At 41.9% G+C, this 28,000-nt stretch overlaps 1 protein-coding gene across 2 annotated transcripts in view; it reads right to left on the minus strand.

Annotated features, from left to right (window-relative positions):
- RAPGEF5 (Rap guanine nucleotide exchange factor 5) overlaps window positions 1-28,000 on the minus strand; it is a 344,961-nt gene that overhangs the window by 75,184 nt on the left and 241,777 nt on the right. For both annotated transcript variants that reach the window (XM_044292732.1, XM_044292733.1), the window contains 2 exons: window positions 18,486-18,601; window positions 18,035-18,123 (listed from right to left, as the gene is read on the minus strand). In XM_044292732.1, the coding sequence (XP_044148667.1) occupies window positions 18,035-18,123; window positions 18,486-18,601 (205 nt within the window). The remainder of the gene's footprint in view (window positions 1-18,034; window positions 18,124-18,485; window positions 18,602-28,000) is intronic.

Consider the following 28,000-nt stretch of genomic DNA (forward strand, 5'->3'; position numbering starts at 1 on the left):
GCTGCAGCAGAGGTAGGATAAGCCTGCTCCTACACAGTTTTATTTTTATTAAAGTACTGATCATAGGGGTCATATCTGACATGCAGGTAGTATGAGCTCAGATAAGACCCCCAAATCCTTATCAGACCCACAAAATTAGCCTCCCAGTGCTCACATAAGACACCAAAAATCAGACACCCCGTGCTCACATCTCCCCTATGTCAAATCACCCCCCCACATATGATCTCAAAATGAGGGTGGGGGAGTCATCTGAGCATGGGGAGTCATCGGAGCATGGGGCGTCATCTGAGCATGGGCGGTCATCTGAGCATGGGGCGGTCATCTGAGCATGGGGCGGTCATCTGAGCATGGGGCGGTCATCTGAGCATGGGGCGGTCATCTGAGCATGGGGCGGTCATCTGAGCATGGGGCGGTCATCTGAGCATTGGGCGGTCATCTGAGCATTGGGCGGTCATCTGAGCATGGGGCGGTCATCTGAGCATGGGGCGGTCATCTGAGCATGGGGCGGTCATCTGAGCATGGGGCGGTCATCTGATAATAAGGCGTCATCTGAGCATGGGGCGTCACCTGAGCATGGGGCGTCATCTGAGAATGGAGCGGTCATCTGATAATAAGGCGTCACCTGAGCATGGGGCGGTCATCTGAGCATAGTGCAGTGATCTGTGCATGGGGCAGTCATCTGAGCATAGGGCAGTCATCTGAGCATAGGGCAGTCATCTGAGCATAGGGCAGTCATCTGAGCATAGGGCAGTCATCTGAGCATAGGGCAGTCATCTGAGCATAGGGCAGTCATCTGAGCATAGGGCAGTCATCTGAGCATAGGGCAGTCATCTGAGCATGGGGCGGTCATCTGAGCATGGGGCGGTCATCTGAGCATGGGGCGGTCATCTGAGCATGGGGCGGTCATCGGAGAAATCTTAAAACACATTGTGAAAAACAAAGATTGCCAGAAGTCTCACTAAAGCTGTCTACATTACAAGTAGGAAAGGTGGTTTAAATGCACTTTTAAATGTTTGATAACTCAATTGCAGTAATACGGTCGTGTGCACGCATATTTGTGTAAACGGATAGCTTGTGGCTCCTGGCAGTCAACAATTTTTTTTGGGGGCTCTTTGTGTCTGTAAGGTTGGCCACCCCTGCAATATACCATAAATATTTATTTATTTGACCTTGGTGTCCCATCACTACCATAACTTGTATAGAAATTCATAGATGATACAGAGTTTATTTTTCACACAACAGAAGAAAAAAAGATTGCTACAGTGCACAACCAGTGTTTGTATTGTGAAAAGAATAAAATAAAAATTATATATACATGATATATATACAGTTGCAAGAAAAAGTTTGTGAACCCTTTGGAATGATATGGATTTCTGCACAAATTGGCCATAAAATGTGATCTGATCTTCATCTAAGTCACAACAATAGACAATCACAGTCTGCTTAAACTAATAACACACAAAGAATTAAATGTTACCATGTTTTTATTGAACACACCATGTAAACATTCACAGTGCAGGTGGAAAAAGTATGTGAACCCTTGGATTTAATAACTGGTTGAACCTCCTTTGGCAGCAATAACTTCAACCAAACATTTCCTGTAGTTGCAGATCCGACGTGCACAACGGTCAGGAGTAATTCTTGACTATTCCTTTTTACAGAACTGTTTCAGTTCAGCAATATTATTGGGATGTCTGGTGTGAATCGCTTTCTTGAGATCATGCCACAGCATCTCAATCGGGTTGAGGTCAGGACTCTGACTGGGCCACTCCCAAAGGCGTATTTTCTTATGTTTAAGCCATTCTGTTGTTGATTTACTTCTATGCTTTGGGTCGTTGTCCTGTTGCAACACCCATCTTCTGTTGAGCTTCAGTTGGTGGACAGATGGCCTTAAGTTCTCCTGCAAAATGTCTTGATAAACTTGGGAATTAATTTTTCCTTCGATGATAGCAATCCGTCCAGGCCCTGACGCAGCAAAGCAGCCCCAAACCATGATGCCCCCACCACCATACTTCACAGTTGGGATGAGGTTTTGATGTTGGTGTGCTGTGCCTCTTTTTCTCCACACATAGTGTTGTGTGTTTCTTCCAAACAACTCAACTTTGGTTTCATCTGTCCACAGAATATTTTGCCAGTACTGCTGTTAGATTCGCTAACAGGGATGTTAGCATAGACCAGAAACTTTTGTAAGTCTTTAGCTGACACTCTAGGATTCTTCTTCACCTCATTGAGCAGTCTGCGCTGTGCTCTTGCAGTCATCTTTACAGGACGGCCACTCCTAGGGAGAGCAGCAGCAGCGGTACTGAACTTTCTCCATTTATAGACCATTTCTCTTACCGTGGACTGATGAACAGCAAGGCTTTTGGAGATACTTTTATGACCCTTTCCAGCTTTATGCAAGTCAACAATTCTTAATCGTAGGTCTTCTGAGAGCTCTTTTGTGTGAGGCATCATTCACATCAGGCAATGCTTCTTGTGAAAAGCAAACCCAGAACTGGTGTTTGTTTTTTATAGGGCAGCTGTAACCAACATCTCCAATCTCATCTCATTGATTGGACTCCAGTTGGCTGACACCTCTCTCCAATTAGCTCTTGGAGATGTCATTAGTCTAGGGGTTCACATACTTTTTCCACCTGCACTGTGAATGTTTACATGGTGTGTTCAATAAAAACATGGTAACATTTAATTCTGTGTGTGTTATTAGTTTAAGCAGACTGTGATTGTCTATTGTTGTGACTTAGATGAAGAGCAGATCACATTTTATGACCAATTTGTGCAGAAATCCAAATCATTCCAAAGGGTTCACATACTTTTTCTTGCAATTGTATATATATATATATATATATATATCAATCATATATTTGTTTTTTTTAAAAGTGCCCACAGTGAAAACGGTTTGCAGCGCTGCAACATGTAACACGTTCTAGCTGGTCTCAGCCCGCGCTTTTCAGCTCTGAAGGTGTGCAGTAAGAATAATCCTGTCTTATGCAAGATGTTCCTGGCACTCAATTAAAGCACACGACTCTTCAAGGAGACATTAGTATTCAGTTTTAGAACCCCTTTGGGCAATTACTTCCTCATCTGACAACATGTCAATAAATATATCCTAAATACTTGCGAATGGCAGAGGAAAAGGCAAATGATTCTATTACTATAGTAAAAGCACAGAAATGGAAATCAATTAAATGTTTTACATATGAAAGTAGGCGATTTGGGTAAAGTTTACTGGAGTTTCTATAGATGTACTTTACATGGGCAGCCAGTGATAGGAAAAAGCTGTCAAACTAATTTTTAAAGTATGGGAAGACAGCAATATTCTCTATGGTATGATGAAATCTGCAGTGAAGAGTTGGCTATAGACTTTAGTGGATGCCGCTTACAGAGCACCGCCAGTGCTTATAGCTATTAGTCACCAAAACCTCACACACACAATTGGAGAAGACAGTGTACAATAAAGCTAATGTACAGTCAAGACTGTACTAATCTGGGATTCCTTGCTTCCAGTTTTATGTAATACTCTTTTTTTTTTGCTAATTTTTTTGCAACTTCAAAATCTTAACCTGGGTCACATAAACCTATTGATAGAATGCAGCTACTATGATGGAGAAATGGAAGGAACTAGAATATGTCAAAACCTGAAGGTGAGAGCAGGCTGAAGCAGTTTTCCTGGTGCAGCAGAATCGTCCAGTCCATGAGCAAACAATGAGGAGATATTGTTCCTTCTTGGGTAAATGTCTCTCTGCAGAAAAGTCGGATTCGGGCCTAGGGATTAGCACATTACACATACGCTTCATCTCAGGAAGCTACTTCCATTACACATTTGACCATAGTCATTGACAACTCATCTTAAAAAGGTTATCCCAGGATTAATGTAAAAAATGAAAATCAGACTATCATACAGACGTGGACAAAATTGTTGGTACCCTTTGGTCAATGAAAGAAAAAGTCACAATGGTCACAGAAATAACTTTAATCTGACAAAAGTAATAATAAATTAAAATTCTATAAATGTTAACCAATGAAAGTCAGACATTGTTTTTCAACCATGCTTCAACAGAATTATGTAAAAAAATAAACTCATGAAACAGGCATGGACAAAAATGATGGTACCCCTAACTTAATATTTTGTTGCGCAACCTTTTGAGGCAATCACTGCAATCAAACGCTTCCTGTAACTGTCAATGAGACATCTGCACCTCTCAGCAGGTATTTTGGCCCACTCCTCATGAGCAAACTGCTCCAGTTGTGTCCGGTTTGAAGGGTGCCTTTTCCAGACTGCATGTTTCAGCTCCTTCCAAAGATGCTCAATAGGATTGAGGTCAGGGCTCATAGAAGGCCACTTTAGAATAGTCCAATTTTTTCCTCTTAGCCATTCTTGGGTGTTTTTAGCGGTGTGTTTTGGGTCATTGTCCTGTTGCAAGACCCATGACCTGCGACTGAGACCAAGCTTTCTGACACTGGCTAGTACATTTCTCTCTAGAATTCCTTGATAGTCTTGAGATTTCATTGTACCCTGCACAGATTCAAGACACCCTGTGCCAGACGCAGCAAAGCAGCCCCAGAACATAACAGAGCCTCCTCCATGTTTCACAGTAGGGACAGTGTTCTTTTCTTGATATGCTTCATTTTTTCGTCTGTGAACATACAGCTGATGTGCCTTGGCAAAAACTTCGATTTTTGTCTCATCTGTCCACAGGACATTCTCCCAGAAGCTTTGTGGCTTGTCAACATGTAGTTTGGCATATTCCAGTCTTGCTTTTTTATGATTCGTTTTCAACAATGGTGTCCTCCTTGGTCGTCTCCCATGTAGTCCACTTTGGCTCAAACAACGACGGATGGTGCGATCTGACACTGATGTTCCTTGAGCATGAAGTTCACCTTGAATCTCTTTAGAAGTCTTTCTAGGCTCTTTTGTTACCATTCGGATTATCCGTCTCTTAGATTTGTCATCAATTTTCCTCCTGCGGCCACGTCCAGGGAGGTTGGCTACAGTCCCATGGATCTTAAACTTATGAATAATATGTGCAACTGTACTCACAGGAACATCTAGTTGCTTGGAGATGGTCTTATAGCCTTTACCTTTAACATGCTTGTCTATAATTTTCTTTCTGATCTCTTGAGACAGCTCTTTCCTTTGCTTCCTCTGGTCCATGTCGAGTGTGGTACACACCATATCACCAAACAACACAGTGATTACCTGGAGCCATATATATAGGCCCAATGGCTGATTACAAGGTTGTAGACACCTGTGATGCTAATTAGTGGACACACCTTGAATTAACATGTCCCTTTGGTCACATTATGTTCTGTGTTTTCTAGGGGTACCATCATTTTTGTCCATGCCTGTTTCATGAGTTTATTTTTTTACATAATTCTGTTGAAGCATGGTTGAAAAACAATGTCTGACTTTCATTGGTTAACATTTATAGAATTTTAATTTATTATTACTTTTGTCAGATTAAAGTTATTTCTGTGACCATTGTGACTTTTTCTTTCATTGACCAAAGGGTACCAACAATTTTGTCCACGTCTGTATAGTATATGATGATCCCATTCTCACAAAGCTAGAACCAGCCCTGTACCTCACATGGATCCAGAGATCTCCCCATTCACTGCTCTGCTAGATTTATATCAAGCTGGCAGCTCAAGGGGAGTGTCTTTTCTGCTGCAGATCAGGGGGGCGTGTCCATGCTCTCCCTATCACAGCTCAGGGGGCGTGTCCATGCTCTCCCTATCACAGCTCAGGAGGCAGTTGAAGGATGAAACTGAGCATGTGCGGCCACCTCAGTGAGCAGGACAAAGAAATAAGAAAATTAGTGGCCCTATACAGATACATTTTATTGAATAACTCAGTGGCTATGCTATATTTTTACTTACATGCAATTACAAAAGTATTCAGCTCTAGGTGCTAGTTTGAAAACTGTAGAAACCAGTCTAAACAGCTAAAAAGAGACATTAGCAATCTTACTCAGAAACATGTTTAACTGGTGATTTACTACAATGATCAACCATTTTCCCAGTTATGTGTAAGCCCACTGTACTGTTCATGTCACATAGCACTGGGTCTATTATTTCACAGATAGCAATAGGAAAAAAACAATTAGTGACTTCTAAGGAATGTCTGGCAAATAGCATTAATCCAAAATAGAGCAGTAGGGACATGAAACCAAGAACAAATGACTCAGAAAGGAGGCAATAAAACAAATTAGGGTTGTGGTTACACACCATACAGTGGACATCTACGTTTTATCTTTTATGTACATATTTGGGCCCAGTATAAAATTTCAGCCTGCACATACTGTATACAATGAAACCTTTTCAAAAGACCACATCTGTGAGAAGACCACCCCCTTCTCCAGACCAGATTTCCTGTGACAGATTTATTTGCTTATATTATGCATATTGCCCATCTTCGAGAAGATCACCCCTAGGAGACCACCTTTCAATACAATTTTGGGTTGTTGTCTCAAAAAGGTTTCACTGTGCCAAAATGTAGTGGATAATTAACTCTTTGTACAACTACATTGTAGGTTTAGAGCAATAACACATTATAGAGAACCTCTTCTGACATGTCTTTTTCTATGAAATACTTGCTGGAGTGTCTTTTCTTAGATCTCAGCATGTGCTGGTCCTCTGTTATTACTCCTGGAAATCTATGAATGAACTTACAAGTAGGGATTACAATGCACCTCGCCAACACTGTGTGTCTCTACAGTTTGACTCTGAACTGTACAGCAGCAGAGAAAAAGAAAGCCTGCGGCACTAAACCTTCCATAAACATCAGTCTTTATTCCATCAGATTAAAACAAACAGCATGGTGGGTACAGCCGTTTTGTGCAGCAGACGCTTCTGCCTGGACAGCGAGTCTCACAGAGGTATATAGATACGTGGACGTGCACTCTCCATTCTCCGCTATGGGAATTCTGATAATAGCCGAGCTATAGTCGTGGATGGAGAGCATTGGAGAGCATGCACCTGTCTGAGTTTGATGGCATATACTAGCGATATGGCATCATAGTCTGAGATGGGCCAACCCCTTTAAAGGGGTTGTCCAGGTTAAGAGCTGAACCCGGACATACCCTTATTTTCACCCAGGCAGCCCCCTTAAGGCTAGCATCGGAGCATCTCATGCTCCGATGCGCTCCCTTGCCGCAGGGCACGGGTTCTTTTGTTTTCAATAACACACTGTGTGCTGACTTCACCGGCTCTTATGGGCGGGCTTTAGCGCTGCTCTAGCCGTTTTACTGGCTAGGGCAGGGCTAAATCTTGCCCATCAGTGCCAGTGACGTCACCGGGCTTCCTGGCAGCCCCATGGAGAGCCCAGGTACGTCACCGGATCTTCAAAAACTGCCTTTTCCCTGCGAGATTTAGCGCAGGGCAAATGAGAGCATCGGAGCATAAACTGCTCCGATGCTCCTGTCAGGGGGGGCTGCGGGGGTGAAAATGGAGGTATGTCCGGGTCAGCTCTGAACCCAGACAACCCCTTTAAGGATGTAATGGAATACTGTATGTTTGAATATAAATCTAAACGAAAACTGAATGAAAAAAGTCAACAAAAATAAAATGTGTTTAGCAAAGAGATACTGAAGCTATTACAGCAGAGTAGAGACAGACCATGTTATTGATTTGTACGTGTCAACTTCTTTCACTTTACCTTAGCTACAGGCTACTATTAGGCATGGATAAAGCTTATAGAAGGGAATAAGACGTGTTAGGAAGTGCTGGCATATGAAATGACTTCCTGCTCCATCTCCCTGGTGGTGCAGAGCAGCTGAACTGCATGTAGAAATGTAAAGGTTTGGATAGTTTGGTATTTGTGGTGTTAGACAGGGACAAGCTCAAGGGCAGGAGTTATACATTTTTGTGCAGGAAGATGCTTTGCCTCAAGGTAATGGCATGTTCTGCAAAATTATACCGTGCTGAAACACAGGCCATCTGGACCACATTCGATTTCTGTTAACATCAAGGAGAATCTATCAGGAAAATCAATTATTAACATTATATTTCAGGACCCAATTTTGTCTACATTCATCCTTCTAGTGCAAATTACACAATTACTCAAGTGTTCTTTTGATTGAGAGTGAATGTTTGCAGCCATTGTATTAATAATGGAGCTCTAGCATTCTGAATGTGAATCCTTCTTTGCAGAGCTATACGGAATATATAAGGACTGCGGTATACAAATGACAGACAAATGTACTTCAATGCATTATACTGGGTTTACACATTGGGGATCATTTACTAAGACCAGCTTTTTACGCTATCATAAGATTTGCTTAATTTATGACGAAGAGTGTGCCTTGTCATAAATTAGGCCCATCTAAGGCAGTTTGTGTGCCTGAAATAGTTTTTCGGCAATTTGCCCCAATATGCCCCATCCTGCTCTACTGTCAAACACGGCTTAAAAGCAGACGTGATAAATGACCCCAGTCAAAAAAGAACAAAAAAGGCAAGTAATAACTAAATACGTTTTACTCGTGATTGTCACGGTTTTGTGATGTGGTAGTTGCCTGTGTCGTTTTTACAGGTGAAACATTTGGATTTAAAGGGAACCTGTCATCAACTTTATGCAGACCTCACTGAGTGCAGCATAAATTTGTGACAGAAATGCTGGTGTCAGCGGTGTGTCACTCATGAGCTAATAGTAAGTGGTTGCTGAGAAGCGGCATCATAATCATTGCAGCCCAGGCCTTGAAAAGAGTCAAATCTACCTGAGAAGAGTCCTGGTTATTCATAATCTCCTGCTCTCCTGCCCTTCTGCTGATGGTTGGCAGTTCTCTCCTAGAGGAAAAGGGAGAAAACTAGGTAGAAGACTGTCAGACATCAGCAGGAGAGCAGGAATTCATGAATAACCAGGACTCTTCTCAGGTGGCCGGGACTCTTTTCCAGGTCCAGTCTGTGATGTCTGTTCTCGGCAACCACTTACTTTTAACTTTTTAATGACAGACCGCTGAAATCAACTCACCTGTTTCTATTTTATGCTACCATTAGTACGGGGAGCATAAAGTTGATGACAGGTTCCCTTTAAGACTACTTTCACACTTGCGTTTGGTGCGGATCTGTCATCGATCTCCACAAACGCATCCGTTCCGATAATACAACCGAATGCATCCGTTCAGAAAGGATCCGTTTGTAATATCTTTAACATAGCCAAAACAGATCCGTCTTGAACACTATGGAAAGTCAATGGGGAACGGATCCGTTTTCTATTGTGCCAGATTGTGTCATTGAAACGGATCCGTGCCCATTGACTTACATTGTGTGTCAGGACTGATCAGTTTGGCTCAGTTTCGTCAGCGCTTTGGTGTCCACCTCCAAAGCAGAATGGAGACGGAACGGAGGCAAACTGATGCATTCTGAGCAGATCTTTTTCTATTCAGAATGCATTAGGGCAAAACTGATCTGTTTTCGACCGCTTGTGAGAGCCCTGAACGGATCTCACAGACGGAAATCAAAACGCCAGTGTGAAAGTAGCCTAATGCGTTTAACTTGTGAAAACCACAATCACGCTAACACTACTGCAATGTGTAAACCCACCACCGGGATGCAGTTAAATGGATTATCTGGCTTTGAAAACCCATTTTAAACACCCTAAATTCACATGTGATTGGTTAGCTGTGGATTTCCTGGTTGTAATCTGCAGCAGAAAAAATGCACCGAATGGTTTTGTTGCTGACATGCTGAAGATTTTATTCCTTGCATTGCAAAGGGTGAAGTCTGGGGTATAAATTGACATGCTGCAGATTTAAAATCCGCACCACAGTTCAGTTTCTAATACAGATCTTTTCTGCCACGTGTGAATGGGAAGTGCTCAAAACTTGGGCTGAGCGAACTTGTGTTTTCGGGGTTCGGATCCGTTATGCAGCTCATAGACTTCTATTATGACGGAATGCAAAACGGAATGCCTCTTATAGGCTTCCGTGGTGCGTGCAGTTATAGAATTCTGTTATGGTCTGTGGTAAGGGAATCCATATCATATCGGAATTGTAATAAAACCTGAACCCGAAGCCAGAACCCGAATTTGTAAAACACAAGTTCACTCATACCTACTCAAAACTCATTCACTTTTGTGTAGCAGATCTGCAGCATTGAACAGCACCAGCAAAGTCTGACAGCAAATCCAAAGCTAATCAGAGTACTTTCACATGGTCAGTATGTAACCAGGAGGGTATTCAAGTTATGGTCCCTGGTAGCGGAATCCATATCGCGATTCTTCGATAACCTGAAGCTGAACTTTAGACGCCGAACTTAAAACACAAGTTCGCTCAACACTAGTCACACACATATTTCTAGTATACTTTTCTTTTTAGTTTCCACTCCTGGCTTTGGCTTACAAATACTGATGTAAAATACATACCAAACAGCAACAGTGTGAAAGTGGTCTTAGGCAAATAATTAGGGAGCTAATACAGGGGTGTTGCCCCCCGTTACACATAGGGGCTCTGTTCTCTCTGCAACTGCCTCGCCCTCTTCACTTTAAGAGGAGTCAGGGCCGGTAGTAATGATGTTTACATTACCCGGCCCTGTCAATCAGCAAGGAAACTGAACACATTCTTCCAGATTTCACCAAATATTACAGCTGATCATTGGAAGTACTATTTGGGGTCAGCTTGTTCTTCAGCAACCTTCTAACTAAAAGGTGTTGTCTAAAAAATAGGACTATCTAAGTTCAAGTGACCCAATATTCACTTATTTAACATTACACCTCATGCTTCAGGTGATGAAAGTGTTCAACTCCCAAGAAAAGAAACAGGATGAAGAAACAAACTATGACCTTGACCATATAAGCTAACCGCGTGAACAGGTTGTAGGGTAGTGGCTGACAGAGTGCAACAGACAAATCACAGTAAATGTGACATATACTGTTATGTTTTGGGCAGAAACAACCTTTTCTGCCAGGGCAAAGAGGATATGCATGGATAAGGTTAATGTGGAACGACTGGTAGCCTTGATGCATTCTACCATGAATGTCAAATATATTCTCATCTCTCTGTTCCATTTCCAAATGCTTTCTAGCGTAAGAAAAAAAAAAAAAAAAAAAAAAAAATGGAAAAATAGGGATTTTAAGAGGAACTGATTGAATAAAATTGCAAAGGTTTCCCTAGTACAGCACCTCAGTACCTTCAGTGAAAAGGTCCCTACTCAGAAGAGTGCCTCTTAGGCCAGTTTCAGACGAGAAAATTGTCTGCAGGAAACATGTTCCATGTGGGAAAGTGATATTCCATCCTGGACTCTGCTCTTGTAAAAAGACTTCATAGCATTATAACGAATTATAATGCTGTGTGTCCCAGCCTGATATCAGCTGTAATTTGTTGTAGTGACAACACTATGTCAGTACATTTCATTACAGCAGAGGAAGGGCAGGGACACAGGATTATAAATTATTATAATGCTGCGAGGTCCTACTACAAGAGCAGAAAGTTGGGAGCTGGAATACTTCTCTTAGGATACCTGCAAACGGGTGCGGGTTTACAAACAGATTTTCTATGCAGATTTTGGTGCATTTTCACACTAAATACAGATTTTGCTGTGGATTTGATCTCACTCTTCCATTAACCACTTCACATCCGGGCCATTTGCCCCCTTCCTGACCAGGCCTAATTTTGCAAATCTGACATACAGTATCTCAGTTTATATGGTAATAGCTTTGGAATGCTTTTACTTATCCAATTCAGAGATTGTTTTCTCGTGGCACATTGTACTTCATGATGGTCATAAATTTGAGTCAATATATTTCAACTTTATTAAAAAAATCACAAATTTACCCCAAATTTTGAAAAATTTTCAATTTTCAAAATTTCAGTTTCTCCGCTTTAAAACAGAAAGCGATACCTCATAAAATATTTATTACTTAACATTCCCCATATGTCTACTTTGTGTTGGCATTGTTTTGGAAATGTTTTTAGGACGTTAGAAGGCTTAGAATTTTAGAAGCAATTCTTAAAATTTGTAAGAAAATTGCCAAAACCCACTTTTTAAGGACCAGTTCAGGTCTGAAGTCACTTTGTGGGGCTTACATAGTGGATACCCCCATACATGACCCCATTGTAGAAACTACACTCCTCAAGTTACTTCAAACTGATTTTACAAACTTTGTTAACCCTTTAGGTGTTCCACAAAAATAAAAGGAAAATGGAGATCAAATTTTAAAATGTCACTTTTTGGGCCAAACAAAACTCAATATTTATTACCCTGATTCAGCGGTTTACAGAAATACCCCCATGTGGTCATAAACTAATGTAAGGGCAAATGGCAGGGCGCAGAAGAAAAGGTGCGCCACGTGGTTTTTGGAAGGCAGATTTTGCTGAACTGGTTTTTAGATGCCATGTCTCATTTGAAGCCCCCCTGATGCACTCTTACAGTAGAAACTCCCAAAAAGTGACCCCATTTTGGAAACTAGGGGATAAGGTGCCAGTTTTATTGGTACTATTTTTGGGTACATGTGATTTTTTGATCATTCATTATAACACTTTATGGGGCAAGGTGACCAGAAAATTTGTTGGTTTAGCACAGTTTTTATTAATTTATTTTTACTGCGTTAGAGATTACGTCATGTGACATTTTTATAGAGCAGATCGTTACGGATGTGGCGATACCTAATATGTATACTTTTTCTTATTTATTTAAGTTTTACCCAATAATAGCATTTTTTTACTAAAAAATTATGTTTTAATGTGTCCATGTTCTGAGAGCTATATTTTTTTTAATTTTTAAATGATTTTCTTATGTAGAGGCTCATTTTTTGCAGGATGAGTTGACGGTTTTATTGGTACAATTTTGTGGGACATACGCCTTTTTGATCACTTGGTGTTGCACTTTTTGTGATGTAAGGTGATAAAAATGGCTTTTTTCAGCTGTAAGTTGTCCGGCAACTGAACGTCGGATACTCGTATGTTGCGCCCTATTTAAAGCTAGGCGTGCACCTAGGCCGTAGCCCCGCCCCCCGGTCAGGTGACCAGAACACATGACCCGCACCACACACGCCAGGGGGAGGGATGCCGCGCCTCTACAGCGCTGCGAACGATGCCATTGAGCGCATCATCGGGTCACGTGGAACGACCCAGAAGTCACATACTCTCGTTGCTAGGCAGCCAGGATGCTTGGAAGTGTCCAAAGCGTGCTGGAGCTGCAAAAGAACAAGTGATCGAGCCGGTCCTAAAATAGTAAATGAAAATAACATTTAAGACAGGAAGTTCAGGGATTTTGATGGAGGCTGCTTAGAAAATCAAGCTTGTGCATCAAAAAAGGACACACAATCAGACAAAATAGGGGTAAACCCTGGAAAACCAATATACAGTATATATAGGGAATAAAGTAGACCAGAGGTTAATGTTATAGAGAAGCCCCTGAAGAAACGGAGGGGGGAGGGGGGGGGGGGTTGTTCAAGAAGGGAGTTGATAGGATATAACTCAGATGAAGCAGCTAAAATTCAGCTGTTCATTCAGTCCATGTGGAGTCATGGTTTTGAGCTCATATATCCATCTAACCTCCCGCTGCAAGATAATTCTGTCCCAATCACCCTTCCTCACTAGTGGGTTCACTATGGCCATGAAGGATACTTGTGAATGGCCATTGTGGAGATTGTGAACATGTTTTGCCACAGGGGTGTCCTTATTTTTGGCAATATCGTTCAGGTGCTCCCCCACCCTCCTATGAAATTCCTGGATCACCTTGCCAATGTATTCTTTGCCGCATTGGCAGGTAAGGCGATATATCACACCCCGGGTTTTACAGTTGATGTAATCACGTATTGTATATTCTTTCCCAGTGATGTTACTTGTGAAGGTTTTACCAGTATGGATATGTCCACAGGCTATGCAGCCACTACATCTGTAACAACCATGATTATGGTTGCGAAGCCAGGAGCTTCCCAGAGGTGTTGGTTGGGTGTACTGACTGTGAGCCTATCACGTAGGCTCTTACCTCGACGATACGTGATATGTGGATGATCCCCCACCACCTCCCTAAGATCAGGGTCCATAGTCAGGATGTGCTAGTTTTTATTGACAATGTCCTGTTCTTGTTTTGCTGCACCATCGTATGTGGTTACAAGACGAATCAATTTACTCATTGGCGCCTGGCTGCGCCTGGGGGTAAGGAGGGTGGATCGTTTCTAGTGCAGGGCTAGTCAAAGCACATGATCAGGGTAGCCTTGTGCCAAAAATCTTTGGCATAGATCAGTGCCTTGGTGCAGAAACACTGTTCTCGTTGAGCAGTTTCGCCTCATGCGAAGGTACTGACCTTTTGGGATTCCATGTCTGAGAGGGAGGGGATGTTCGTGCCAGATAAAATATCATCAATGTATCGTGCCCACAGTCCAATTGACTCAGTGTGGATATAGCAGTCTGCAAACCACAGATCCGCTAAATATGGATACCTTCAGTGTGCACTCAGAATTTTTCCTCTAGGAAACTAGTGTGCAGCAGCCTCGTTTCACACAGGACGAAAGGGGCTGCAGCACACACACACTGGCTGACCCGATTTCCGCGCACTTCCAGATTTTTGCCCCTCGAGACACCGTGGTCACAGGCTAAGGCCTGTTTCACTGGACAAAAACCTGCTGCGTGCAGCGGTATTTGTCCAGTTGCCTCTTTGCTGTGCTGCGGTCGCATCTCTGCCGGTCCCCATTATAGTGAATGGGGTCGAATGGATTTCCGACAGCACACCGCTGCAAAAAATGGCCCCTTTCAATTGTCAGGCCATGAAAAAAATATTGGACAAAATAGGACATGTCCTGTTTTTTGACAGCCAGTATGTACCGTCCATTAAAAATCAGAGGTGTGAATACACACATTGCCTGCCATTAATCTGAAAATGGGCGCGTGACGGCTGCTTCACCGGATTTCACAAACAAAGCGAATTGCTTGTAAATGAGTAATCCAGTAAAATAAATACCTTATCCATTTGAGCGTGAAGAGACCGCCGCGGCCATCTTGGTTGAAGACAATGCACAAAATCTCGGTGGTGTGTGATGACATGCCAGCTTGGTGATGTCATACATCACTGTGCTCGAGATTTTGCGTGGCATCTTCAATCAAGATGGCCGCAGCGGCCTCGTCGCGCTCAAATGGATGAGGTGAGTATTTTTTTTAAACGCCATTTCAGGGAAAATTGATTAGTTACCAGAAAGCACGAGGAAATTCGGTCCACTTTGGATACTTCGATTCACTCAACCCTAGTGATAACCATTAAAAAAGGCTGTCACAAGGCTATTTTTCACTTTCGTGTGAATGTAGCCTAAGATTTCTTGGCACAGATGTGCTTCTAAATACAGTATAGGCAAATTCGACACATGTGAACATACCCATACTCTTATAGAGAGCAGGAGGGGGGCATTTCTTCAACTATGAAGCGCAGTAAAATAACACTATGAAAGTAGTGTTATGCTACCATATTAAAATGTTGGGTCACTTACTGGAATTGACGCAGTCGTTTTGCCAAAATCCAGATCGAGCTATCGAATCTACTCAATACACTGAACACACTCATTAACCCCCCGACCCCCTCTCCTGATTGCTACAGCAAGAAGGCAGTCAGTCAGCTCGTGAATATAAGGACTCCTGAGCTTGAGCACTGTATTGAGTGGACTCTCGTGCTCGGCTCACCCTGGAGCTGTTCAATCCTAATTTTAGCAAAACGACTGAGTTAGCTGCAGTAAGTGACCCAGCATTCTGCTCTGAGATAGGCACTGGTGACTGATCCCCTTTAAAAAGTAATACAGGGACTGTATTTGCTTTTTTTAAGCATGCTTACATTCACACTGTTTGACAGTAGCCATTATAATTGCATGCTGTCATCTGCTGTGACCTGAACCAATGCTCATGGCAGTGCTGCTAGTGCATTTGGTTAGAATTAGTGATGTCTAATTTTACTAATGCCTGGAGAATGCACTGGAGCATGATGTGTGTAAATGAAGCGTGTAAACGACAAAGAAGAAGACTTCAACAAGGAGAATGGGAAATAAAAAGAAAACCATCTATACAAGTCTATTAAATTAGGAATAAATTTGGCAGTGAATTTGGTGGAATATTTTAAAATTAAAAAGGGCATCATATAATATGCTGTTTTAGCACATTATGTTAAGACCTGCATCCATCATGGCACCCAGTACTGGAGGGCAACATGTCTTCATTGAAATAAACATGCATTTTCTCCATGGTGTCCATTAAAGGGATGTTGTCTTGTGGCTTCCTTTGACTAGAAGAGCCAAGTCTACTGCTCTCCATAACTTATGCATATAAGAGCGTGCCTCATATATATGTTTCTTGTAGCTGGATCAGCGTTCTTACCCCTGCCTTGTTTACTTTCGTATAAGATGAGAATTTTCTAATGCCATTTCTCAAGACACCAGTCTAATAGATTTAGTGAGTAGGATGAGTGATCACCGCTAATACTGGAGGTTTGCAGAAAGGCTTGAGGTGGTAATTTAGAAGAGTAATTCAATTTGAATATTCACAGCCACTCAATCTCCATCAGGAATGTAGATAGATGGCTGAATGCTCTCAGCAGTGACTTGACCCAATATTTCCCACGGGGAGATAGGGCAGGCTGTCCGTGCATCTCATCTGCATGTCATCAGATGGTCAGTTCTCAGCCTCCCCACAAAAATCCAACACAGGACCATGGACTCAAGCAGAGAACATTTCCTGAACACTCACAGTGCTGAGACAGTGCTATACATGGAAGCCATTAACATCCTAAATGAGAGAGTCAAAATTAAAATGAAAGTTAATAGCTGGCACTTGATTACTACTTTCTTGGATACTAAAAAGGGCTAAATTAGATTTATAGTCATTGTTAAACTCCATTATTATGCCTGTCTTTTTACTGCAGTCATAAGAAATGAGGCCTGGAATATTAATATCTCTTTGCAGAGGGACAGCAATGTTTATTCTCTTTTGCGGTTTAGTAGAGCGAAGATAATGAAATAAATATCAGGTTTTCATGCTCCTCGATGAAACACAGAACCAAGATACTGCAGATTTCAGCACTGCTTCTCCAGAGATGGCCTGAGCCAAACAATAGACCATAAAGGATAATGCAGATGATGAGGAGGTAAGGGATTCGTGCTCTCATTTCATCTGAAGTGCAACCCTCCACTTTCCAAATCAACTCTATTCATTAATACTGAAAGTGCCATCATACCTGAATGCAACCCTGAGGTTATAACAAACACTACGCCTATAGCAACCCTCAATAAGCAAGTGATAAAAAATTACTGAGAAATATTCAGGCTCTGTCTTTAATGAAGATCAAATTCAAAGCATAAATAATTAGTATACAAAAGATGCCAGTGAATAATTGCATTTAACTTTTGTTTTTACTGTGATGCTTTCGATCGTCACAAGGGTACAGAAATACACTCATTGACATCAGTGGAGAAAACTTGACGGCAGGGAATGATTCCTTTTAGTGAACAAATGAAAGTTTTGCCACTAACTTTCCTATACCCTAAAGTTGCACAGGAAAAACTAGCATAAAACTCAATTTTCAAGCATGAACGACGTCAATCAATCCAGACGTTCTGCGCTAAATAATGAAATTACTCAAAATATGTGACTCTTCACTTTCGCAGTTGCCACTGGCTAAATCAAATTGCTGACCATCACTGATAGCACTAATGGACTGTAAAGCATAAAAGTATACCATTTGTGACTGCAAGTGTGGGAAAGCAAGGGTTAGCTGTCAGACTGTAGATAAAGTCTGTACTGAAACACATAAAACTCTGCTTGATCATCACAGATACTATATACTCTACCTAAAAAATACAAATTACATATCAATGGTGCCAATCTGATGGAAAAAATGGCATCATACCCATACTGCTAAGTCCATTCATTACAGTGTAATATAAGGGTATGTCAACATCTAAAGTTCTTCTTTATTGACTGTGATCTGTACAAACGTATGGCCAATTGTCGGGAATCATAAGGAAACATTTCATTCTACCATACTAGAATGTGGCACGCAAAGCTCTCTGGTACTTGTCATGTGTACACAAGCAACAAACCCACATTTGTTTTCTTTATCATACCTGTCTCTTTGTCCTGTACATCGTCCAGGTGCAAGTCATTCAGGAGGTGCTCCAAAATCTTCTCCGGTGTCCCCGATACCACCATGTACCTGTCAGAAAGCAGAGAGTCCACAGAGTCATCCTCGGTAGAGGACTGAGAGCGACTGCTCCATTCATCCTCCTCATCTTCCTCATCAATGTATTTAAAATAAGGCACATCAAATGTGGGCAAAGGAAGCTCTCTGGTTGTAAAAGCTGCTGATGGCTTCACATCCATATGGGTATTAAGCACCCTCAGCTTTGAACTTCCCATTGTGACGTGAGACTGACAAAGGGCATCTCCTATAACGTGCAGTATATTCCCACACCAGCTCTGTCTTTTCTCGCTAAATCCATCTGGCAGCTGAGCTCGGCAGTCAGCCTGTGCTCGTCTGAATGTGTGTATCTGTGTGCCTAGAGGAGAAACTCTTACCTCCAATCACTCTCGCCACTCCCTGCTGTGGAGGCTGGCCTTTCTGATGACACTTTCTTAAGCACCAGAACATCTTGGTCTTGTTCTCTCACTTGAACAGTAGTGGAGTCTTCCTCCTGGTTTGATGCAAGAATAGGAGAGATATTAATAAGGGGGGAAAAAAAATATCAACGTCTCCTGAGAACACACATCAGATTATTATGAGCAAGCCTCATTCTCTATGCAGCTGTTATACAGTGCTAGCAATTATTTATACATCAGAACATATCACATTAGATTAAATGGCTTGATCTCATCTCCTCCTCTAGGGCTCATTCTACATTTTCACTTTCCAATGTACACTGCACAGGCAGCAAACATTGTTTCTTGCTCTGCACACACTGCCTCTCAACATCTATATGACTTATAGATCTATCAAACATCAAGGACAGCTTTTCTTTATCGAATGTACTTTCACTCTATAGTGATAGATAAATAGGTACCAACAAAATACAGGGGGTCCGTAGCATGGGTCCCCGCTCTCTGTGCTGGTTCATGCAATACTGTCTCGTGCAAAATGCATTACATCAGTGAATGAAGTTTAGATGCCAACTGGTTTCGTAAGAAACTGACAAATTATTCCCTATCAATAGGCACCAGAATTTTTTTTTCTTTAAACAGATTTAGGCTACTTTCACACTAGCGTTCGGCTGTCCGCTTGTGAGCTCCGTTTGAAGGGGCTCACAAGCGGCCCCAAGCGCTTCTGTCCAGCCCTAATGCATTCTGAGTGGATGCGGATCCGCTCAGAATGCATCAGTCTGGCAGCGTTCAGCCTCTGCTCCGCTCAGCAGGCGGACACCTGAACGCTGCTTGCAGCGTTCGGGTGTCCGCCTGGCCGTGCGGATCCGTGCGGATCCGTCCAGACTTACAATGTAAGTCAATGGGGACGGATCCGTTTGAAGATGACACACTATGGCTCAATCTTCAAACGGATCCGTCCCCCATTGACTTTACATTGAAAGTCTGGACGGATCCGTCTGAGGCTACTTTCACACTTAGAAATTTTTTAACATTATAATGCAGACGGATCCGTACTGAACGGAGCCACCGTCTGCATTATATGAGCGGATCCGTCTCAGACAAGTGTGAAAGTAGCCTTACCCATTGCTTCTTCAGTTAAAGGGGTTGTCCCACAAATAATATTAGACAGTTTTCAAACCAGCATCTGGATCTAAATAACTGCATGCAATAAAAAATGTATTATAGCTACTGCGTTATTCACTGAAATCTATCTGTATAGCTCCACCTGCGGTTTGCTCTTTCTTCTAATTTCTCTATCTTGGTCACTGAGACGAAAGCACATGCTCAGTTCTATCCTTTAACAGCCAATAGCTGCGTCAGACAGGGTATGTCCTCTGAGAAGGACACGCCCCTAAACTGTCAGCTTGAAAGAAACCTAGCAGAACAATTGGAGCAATGAATGGGGAGATCTCTGGGTCCATAAGAGGTACAGGGCTGGTCCTAGTTTTGTTAGAAAGAAGTTTTCATGCACTAGATTATGTATCATTTTCACATTAATCATGAAATAACCCCTTTAAGGGGCTATATCTCTTTCAGAGAAATCTGGATATAAGGAATCCAGAAAAGCTTAGGATCCCTAGTAAAGAGCAGCTTTGCGGTGGGCTTTAGCCTGTTTTCGGGCTTGATTTTTATGGAATGATGGGCAGGTTGGTAGTGTGGCCTATTATTCCATTCCTGCCCAGTACAAGCTTTCTTTGTCACACAGTCCAGCTGATTACTGGACAATTTAAGTGCAAGGTGTGCATTAGAGAAGACAGCTACCCGTCTGGAGAGATTGTTACTGTGATTGCTAGCCTTAAAGTGTTTGGTAGTAAGTCACTTGTATAGTCAGGGTAATGTATATGTTTAGTTAGCGTTCAGCTGAGCAGTTTGCATTTTTGGGGCATAAATGGAAAGGTTATATGGTTGTTTTGTGCGACAAAATAAAGAACGGGCAAAGCCCTGTTCAAAATGGACTTCTTTGTCACCGTCATTTTATCCCATTTTGCCTACCGCTACAAGCTATGTAATTCCCACAAGGGGTACTGACATCTCATGAAGTGATGGCTTATGGTTAGGATATGGCATCACTTTATGATTGTGAGGGTCTGTCCTCTGGAATCTCCACCGATTCAGAGAAACAAGGGGCTCCAGTGCTTTTTAGTACTGTGTCCCCTTCACTGTTTTTCCCTTCACAGCATCGCAACCCTGCCACTCACCTTAATCAAAGAGCAGTTCCCTAGGATAGGTACGCAGATTTGTAATGAAAACTGAGGAGATGTACTCAATTAGTATAATTGGCCTTCATTCACAGGATCAGAGGAGGTTGCAATCGAGTTACAAAAATGGACAAACCCTTTACAAATGCTTATGTATTATAATTCTCTGTACACAAGAACTTTCTCATCTTTTGCAAGCCATTTGTAAAACCTTTGCTAGACAGACAAGGAGAACAATCCATTAGCTCTTCCTATATAATTCAGCATAAGACAAATAATCATATGTCTTTTTAAAGACGCATTGCAAGCATTATGTAACAGGGCAGAATCCTATACAGTTCAGAGCACAAACCTGTAGCCAGCTGTTGCACAATGCTGCACAATTTTTACACACTAGCAATTACAGCATGACTCACCCAATGGTAGAGAAGTCGGTCAATGGAAAGATACAAGATACCAGCGCTGAAATTAATTCATGTCTGTCATGTTAATTATGGCATTTTGTTATAGGCATTTGCCTAAATTCACCTTAGCTACTAGAACATCCTGCATCCCTTTGACTATACTTTTTTACTTCTTTTTTTTCCTATTACACCTTATGTTTTTTCAGCGGTTCTAAGAAATAGACATACAAGATAAAGTATTGATCACGCAGGCAGACATTTTTCTAGGCTTGCTCAATGTAATCCCGTTGATGAACACTAGTGTCATCCTCTCCAGCCTGAAACGGCTGCTTACAGGGAACAATAGGCAAACAGAAAATTGACACAATCTAGACTTTAAGTTTCATGTCCTTTTAATTACGCAGAGTTAAAAGCCAAGTGCTTTCTCTGTATTGTTACTGGACAGAGCGATGGCTTTGTGCAGAGATGAGGATGGATTCAGGATCTGCACGGGTCACTGAGCCAACATTCTCTAAATCTCAGCTGTGTGAACAGAAGAAGCTGAATAATCATTGCTTTCTGCATACGCAGCCCAGTGGGTTTCCACAGGCAATGAAATCCTTGAGCCTGATTATTATGAGCTGTTTCATTTAAGTGCTCAGGGAAAGTACAGATAATTCAAATTGAGGATAAATATATTGCTGAGACGTAAGAAAGATTGTTTTGCGCCTCAGTAAGGTCATTAGCCCATGATACAGGTCGGTTAGACAGATTAATAGCTTTAATAGACACCTATTTGTCCAAATGCATAAATAACAATGTGAAACAAGGGGCAGGCTTTGTGACAATATCACCTTCCTAGGATGTCATTGGAGCTGCAGGCAACAAATGTCAATGTTAGGAATCCACCTAAAGCTAGATAAGTGCATGATAAAACCATGAACAATTTCCCGCGTCTTAAAGGGAATCTGTCACCTAGTTTTCCTATATTTAATCCATGGCAATGCAATGTAGTGCTGCTTAACATAATTGAAACCATACCTTTCATAAAATTATCCTCATTTCTGAACTCCAGAAGATGAACGTTAATTGATATGCAAATAAGGGCCAAAAAAGACTGCCTCCTCCAACCCAACACCAACTCCTTCAAGATGCAAAGACTGCCCCTCCAAAGTTCCCAAGTCCACCTCTTCAATTGTTCCAACATTTCTCCTTTGCGCCTTTTCTGCCTCAATTCTACAACATCCGTATTCTGAATGCGTTCTACCTACTGTGAGTTTGATGGCCAGTACAAGTAAGGCATGCACATGCGTAGGCAGATTCTCAAGTCACTGACCCTGGAAACACTGGGCGAGATTTATCTCGAGGAGGATTTTTAAAGTCAGTTTTGCAGCAGTCTGTGTTGCAGTAATTTGAGCCAAATTTATCAAATGTCTCACAATGTTTAATGAATTTGGCACGTCTATAAGTCTAACACTTCTGTCTTGAGATGTTGCTCCACTTTCTACGCCACTCCTGTGCTGGAGTCAGATTTTTGTGACTTTTTTTTTAAGTTGCAGTTGATAAATCTGGAGTGAAATGAATTAATATAGCTAACCATGCCCACTTTTCCACCCACTTTTCAAAACTGGAGTGAGTGGTACAGAAATGCTAAATATTGCAAAATGTTTGTGCAAATAAGCTTAAAAATTGGCATAGCTCTATTCTGCTACTTTTTGAAGCCAGAATTTAGCCGTGCATAATATCCAATTTTTACGAACATTTGCTATGTTTTAAAGCCTCTCTTTGTATATGTAAATGCTTACACCAGCAAATGGTTCTCATACTTTTTGGCATGGTCACTCGCTGACTTGCCTCCCATATGGTTCATTGTTTTGTCTCACACTAGTGTGTATATATTGTAATAAACAAAGGCATTCCCGTTAACAAATGTAAGTGTAAAACATCAAGCAAATCTTCACCGAGAAACCACTTTTCCCATGAAAATATACCGTCTGTATGTCATCCTTGTTGCATCACTTATGTTTCTTCTCAGACTCTTTCCTTATTAAGGCTAAATTCTTGTGAAACAAGAATCTCGTCATAGCGCAACAAGAATTTCCTGCCAAGCTGCTAATTCACTAAAATATAATTAAGAAATAATTTTAAAGAATGCATATGTATAGAATTCACTAAACAAAAACACTGCTGCCAGAGCAGATTCATAATTCTCCAGCAAGGTCACAGCGCTAACATTCATGAAGCCAATTAATGTTTTTTATCATCGCGGCAGCGATCTCTTGGGATGATCCATTTAAACTAGATCTCTAATATGCAGACCAAGGATTATAATTATTTAAATGGGGGATGCTCTGTGGGGCCTCCTGGACAATGAAACACTGAAAGGACACAGAAAACACATATTGACTCCTTATTAAACCTAAAGCTATACTAAGCTGATAAATGTGAATTGTGCCAGGAGTGGAACGTACAGAGAGTTTCAGGGTCAATCTAGGGAAGCAGCAGTTACACATAATGAATGACGGGCAAATTGTCCGGATCAAATTAATAAGACTGTGCGATTGTGGGCAAGTTCTTTTGTCTGAACGCATTTTCTCAACTCCAGAGGAGATGAAGTATCTGCCAAGGTTAACTCAATCACTGAAAGGATAATTTACCAAAAAAAACAGAAAAAAACCCCCACTATCCCTGCATTAAATACAGCCTCCAACGTGGAATATAACTTACCACAAAAATTGAAGATATATACAACGAAAATTAACATGAATGAGATTTCGTAATAGCTGCCCTACAGTTTAATGATAGAAACGGAAAAGCGAAAAGACAAACAGTATACGGTCATACAATATACTGTCAAAGATAAATTTCTGTACAGACGGAATTAAATGGAACCTGTCAGGAACGTCACGATGCACAACTTTAGACAGCATACAATAGTGACAGGCTCCCTGTGGTGTTTCAGAGAAAACATACTTCAAGAACGAGCCAGGAAGTGCGTAAAGAGTCAGAGGGGTGGCTCCTCAACAGCTTCTTCACAACCAGCTCTTCTTGATTGACAGCCAATTGCCTATTTGTATATATGGACAGACCTGTTAATAAAGCTGACGAGGGTAAGAAGGAGCCAGCAGGGGGGCACCCCTTCTCCGTATTCCTTGTGTTTTCGAACACTGCAGCAATTTAGATTAAAACACAGTTTTCTGCAACCAGGAAGCAGGTCAGTACTTCATTCTGCCTGTAGGTTGAGTAGCCTGAAGCTCCTGACAGGTACAGACTTAGGGTCATTTTAAAGTTTTAAGCAATTTAAATTTTATGCAAAAAAGAGGCGTAAAACTGTTGGTAAATGACTTATTTACCAAACGATTAAAGCCTCTTTTCTGCATAAAATTGTTGCACGGCCATTTTTGCAACTTATTAAAGGTCTGTGACAATATTTGTTGCACGGGCATTTTTACGCCGCTTTAGACACAAAGGAGTTTTAAGGGAGTGGCCAGCAAATTTATTAGTGTAAAATTATAAATTATATCATAAATTAGGCGCATCTTTCGGCAGCAAAGCTGGTGTAAAAGGGATTAAAAACACTGTAAAAAAAATAACAGTCTTCGTAAATGACCCCCATTGTCCATCATTAGATAAGAGTCTGGGGGAGATTTATCAAAACTGCTGTAAATGAAATCTGGCTTAGTTGCTCATTGAAACCAATCAGATGTCACCTTTCATTTTCACAGCTCCTTTGGAAAATAAAAGGTGGAATCCGATTGGTTGCTGTGGGAAACTAAGCCAGTTTTCCTTTACAGCAGTTTTAATAAATCTCCCCTCGGTGTTTTTCCTCAGGTGCAGTGCTACTCTTGTGCACAGACTGTGTCTAGTATTTTAGCTTATCATCACTTGAATGGGGATGAGCTACAATAACAGGCAGGGGCGGATTGACCATAGACCGTATAGGGAAATTTCCTGGTGGGCCGATGCCCAGGAGGCCGTCCAAGCCCTCCCCTCTGCTACTAGCAGACCACATATGCTCTCCTGAATTCAACTGCTGTGGTCTACATCTCACCTTCTCCCACCTGCTCCATATCCTAATCAGAGACCACTGAAGGAGAAGGAGACAGAAAATTGCAGCTATTGATGGCCACCACAAACAGACAGCTTTTGGGGCAACCTATTGTGCTGCACTGTGGCATATGGTTCTGATGGGACAGTATTTGACCATCCCCCCTTCTGTAAATTTGGACTCCACTATAACATGGGTCGACTTTTACTTTTTTTTCCAGGGCCACTTTAAGTTCCCAGTCTGCCCCTGATAACAGGCACTACCTAAGGACAAGAGTAGGACTATATGCAGATAAAAACAGACTAAGGGCTTGTTCACACGACCGTTGCCCTTGCATTCTCGTGCTGTGGACCGCAAATTGCAATCTGCAATGCATGGGCACCGGCCGAGGGGCTGCTGCATGCAGATCGCGACCCCATTCACTTAAATGTGGTCCACGATCCGTCCGTTCAGCAAAAAGATAGAGCAAGTTCTATCTTTTTGTGGTTTGGAGGCATGGAATGGAACCCACGGAAGCACTCCATGGTGCTTCTGTAGGGTTCCGTGGTTCAGTTTCACACCGCATCTCCGGATTTGCGTACCCATTCAAGTGAATGGACCCATTCAAGCAGAATGCACACGGCCGGTGCCCCGTGTATTGCGTGCCGCCCTAAGGCCTCATGCACATGAATGCATTTTCTTTCTCTGTATGTTCAGTTTTTTTTTTGCGGACCACATACGGAACCATTCATTTAAATGGGTCCGCAAAAAAAACGGAAGTTACTCTGTGTGCATTCTTTTTCTATATGTCCGTATTTCCGTTCCGTGTACTATTATTTTCCGCATTAAGGACAAGGACAGTACTGTTCTATTAGGGGCCAGCTGTTCCGTTACGCAAAATACGGGATGCACACGGACGTCATCCGTATTTTTGGCGGATCGATTTATTGCAGACCGCAAAATACATACATTCGTGTGCATGAGGCCTAAGGATAAGCAAATAGATTCTAACGATCGACTCGTCTTATCAGCAAAAGTTCTTCACCTCTGAGGAGTGTTCCCGTAGGTGAAGAAGCATCCACCTGCTTCTTGATTGACTAGGCCAGACATGCGAATCAAGGGGCTGGTGGCCAATTCTTCACTTTTAGGGACAGGTCCTCACAGGTGAAGAACTTCTGCTGATAAGATCAATTGATTCATTTGAATTGACTTGGTCATCTCTAAAACGGATCCTTTTTTTTCTAATTCTGGACCCTTCTTTAAATAAGGATTGGACATAATACTGTACATATTGGAATATAATTATACAAAGCTAGATGAATTGTGGTGTCCTCAAATAACTTAATTTCAACAGAAGATAATTCAAAGAATTTGGTGGTAGTAACAAGACACATTTACTGGCTACTAGGGTCTATCCAGCCTTGAAATCGGTTATAGAATCTGAAGCCAGATTGAGCAGACAAGCTAAGGATATCATGGAATATTTATTTGTGGACAAAATACTAGGCACAACCACAGATCATTTTTGAAATAATCATATCACACATCTTAGATTCTGGTGGGCGTGCTCCTGAAGGACTCATTAATCTAGACACTAGGAAGCATCCACTGCACACAATGTTCAGTGCTATGAATGATTTATTAATTGCATTTTTCACGTTATTAATGAATCGTTCAAATCAGAATACTGTGTGCCATGGATCCCCCCTATTATTACACACACCATGGATAAGACTATGAGAGGACAAACTGCCCGAGTGCTAACATGCTACTCAAAATGCAATAACCCCAGCAATGCATGGCAGCTGGTGGAATAATGCATTGCTTTCTGTCTGCAACTCCTAACAACATTAGGCTGCAGGTGGAACAAAATTGACCTCAAAATCCAAAGCTGAAAGACCAGATCATGACCTTGTAGCCAGCTGATCTGCACAGGCCCATGTGCAGAAAGCGAGAAGAGTAACATACGTGGTGCCAGATGGACCACAATTCATGCACAATAAATGGGAAGAGGGGATCATTAACAGGGTATAGAAAAAGGTTAGGAAGAGTGCAAAAGCCAACCATCTGGACAAAAATAGCATGACAGACACTTTTATAAGTGGTCAAATGAAGATCTAATTACTAAGCCGTCATTTGTCTAATTTATGAGGCGTGCGCTTAGTCATAAGTTAGGTGCATTTATGGCAATCTTTGCGTCCGGTGATAAAACTGGGCTGGCATATTTTTTTTGCCAACATTTAGGCCCCTTTCACAAGGGCGAGTATTCCGCGCGGATGCGATGCGTGAGGTGAACGCATTGCACCCACACTGAATCCCGACCTATTCATTTCTATGGGGCTGTTCACATGAGCGGTCATTTTCACTTGTGTGTTACGTGAAAATCGCAGCATGCTTTATTTTGTGCGTTTTTCACGCAACGCAGGCCCCATAGAAGTGAATGGGGTTGGGTGAAAATCCAAGCATCCGCAAGCAAGTGCGGATGCGGTGCGATTTTCACGCACGGTTGCTAGGAGACGATTGGGATGGAGACCCGATCATTATTATTTTCCCTTATAACATGGTTATAAGGGAAAATAATAGCATTCTGAATACAGAATGCATAGTAAAATAGCGCTGGAGGGGTTAAAAATATATATATATTTTTACCTTAATCCACTTGATCGCGCAGCCGGCATCTCTTCTGTCTGTCTTCTGCGCTGTGTGCAGGAACAGGACCTGTGGTGACGTCACTCCGGTCATCACATGATCCATCACCATGGTAAAAGATCATGTGATGGATCATGTGATGACCTGAGTGACGTCACCACAGGTCCTGTTCCTGCACACAGCACAGAAGACAGACAG

The sequence above is a fragment of the Bufo gargarizans genome, chromosome 5, assembly GCF_014858855.1.
Source record: "Bufo gargarizans isolate SCDJY-AF-19 chromosome 5, ASM1485885v1, whole genome shotgun sequence".
NCBI lineage: Eukaryota > Metazoa > Chordata > Amphibia > Anura > Bufonidae > Bufo > Bufo gargarizans.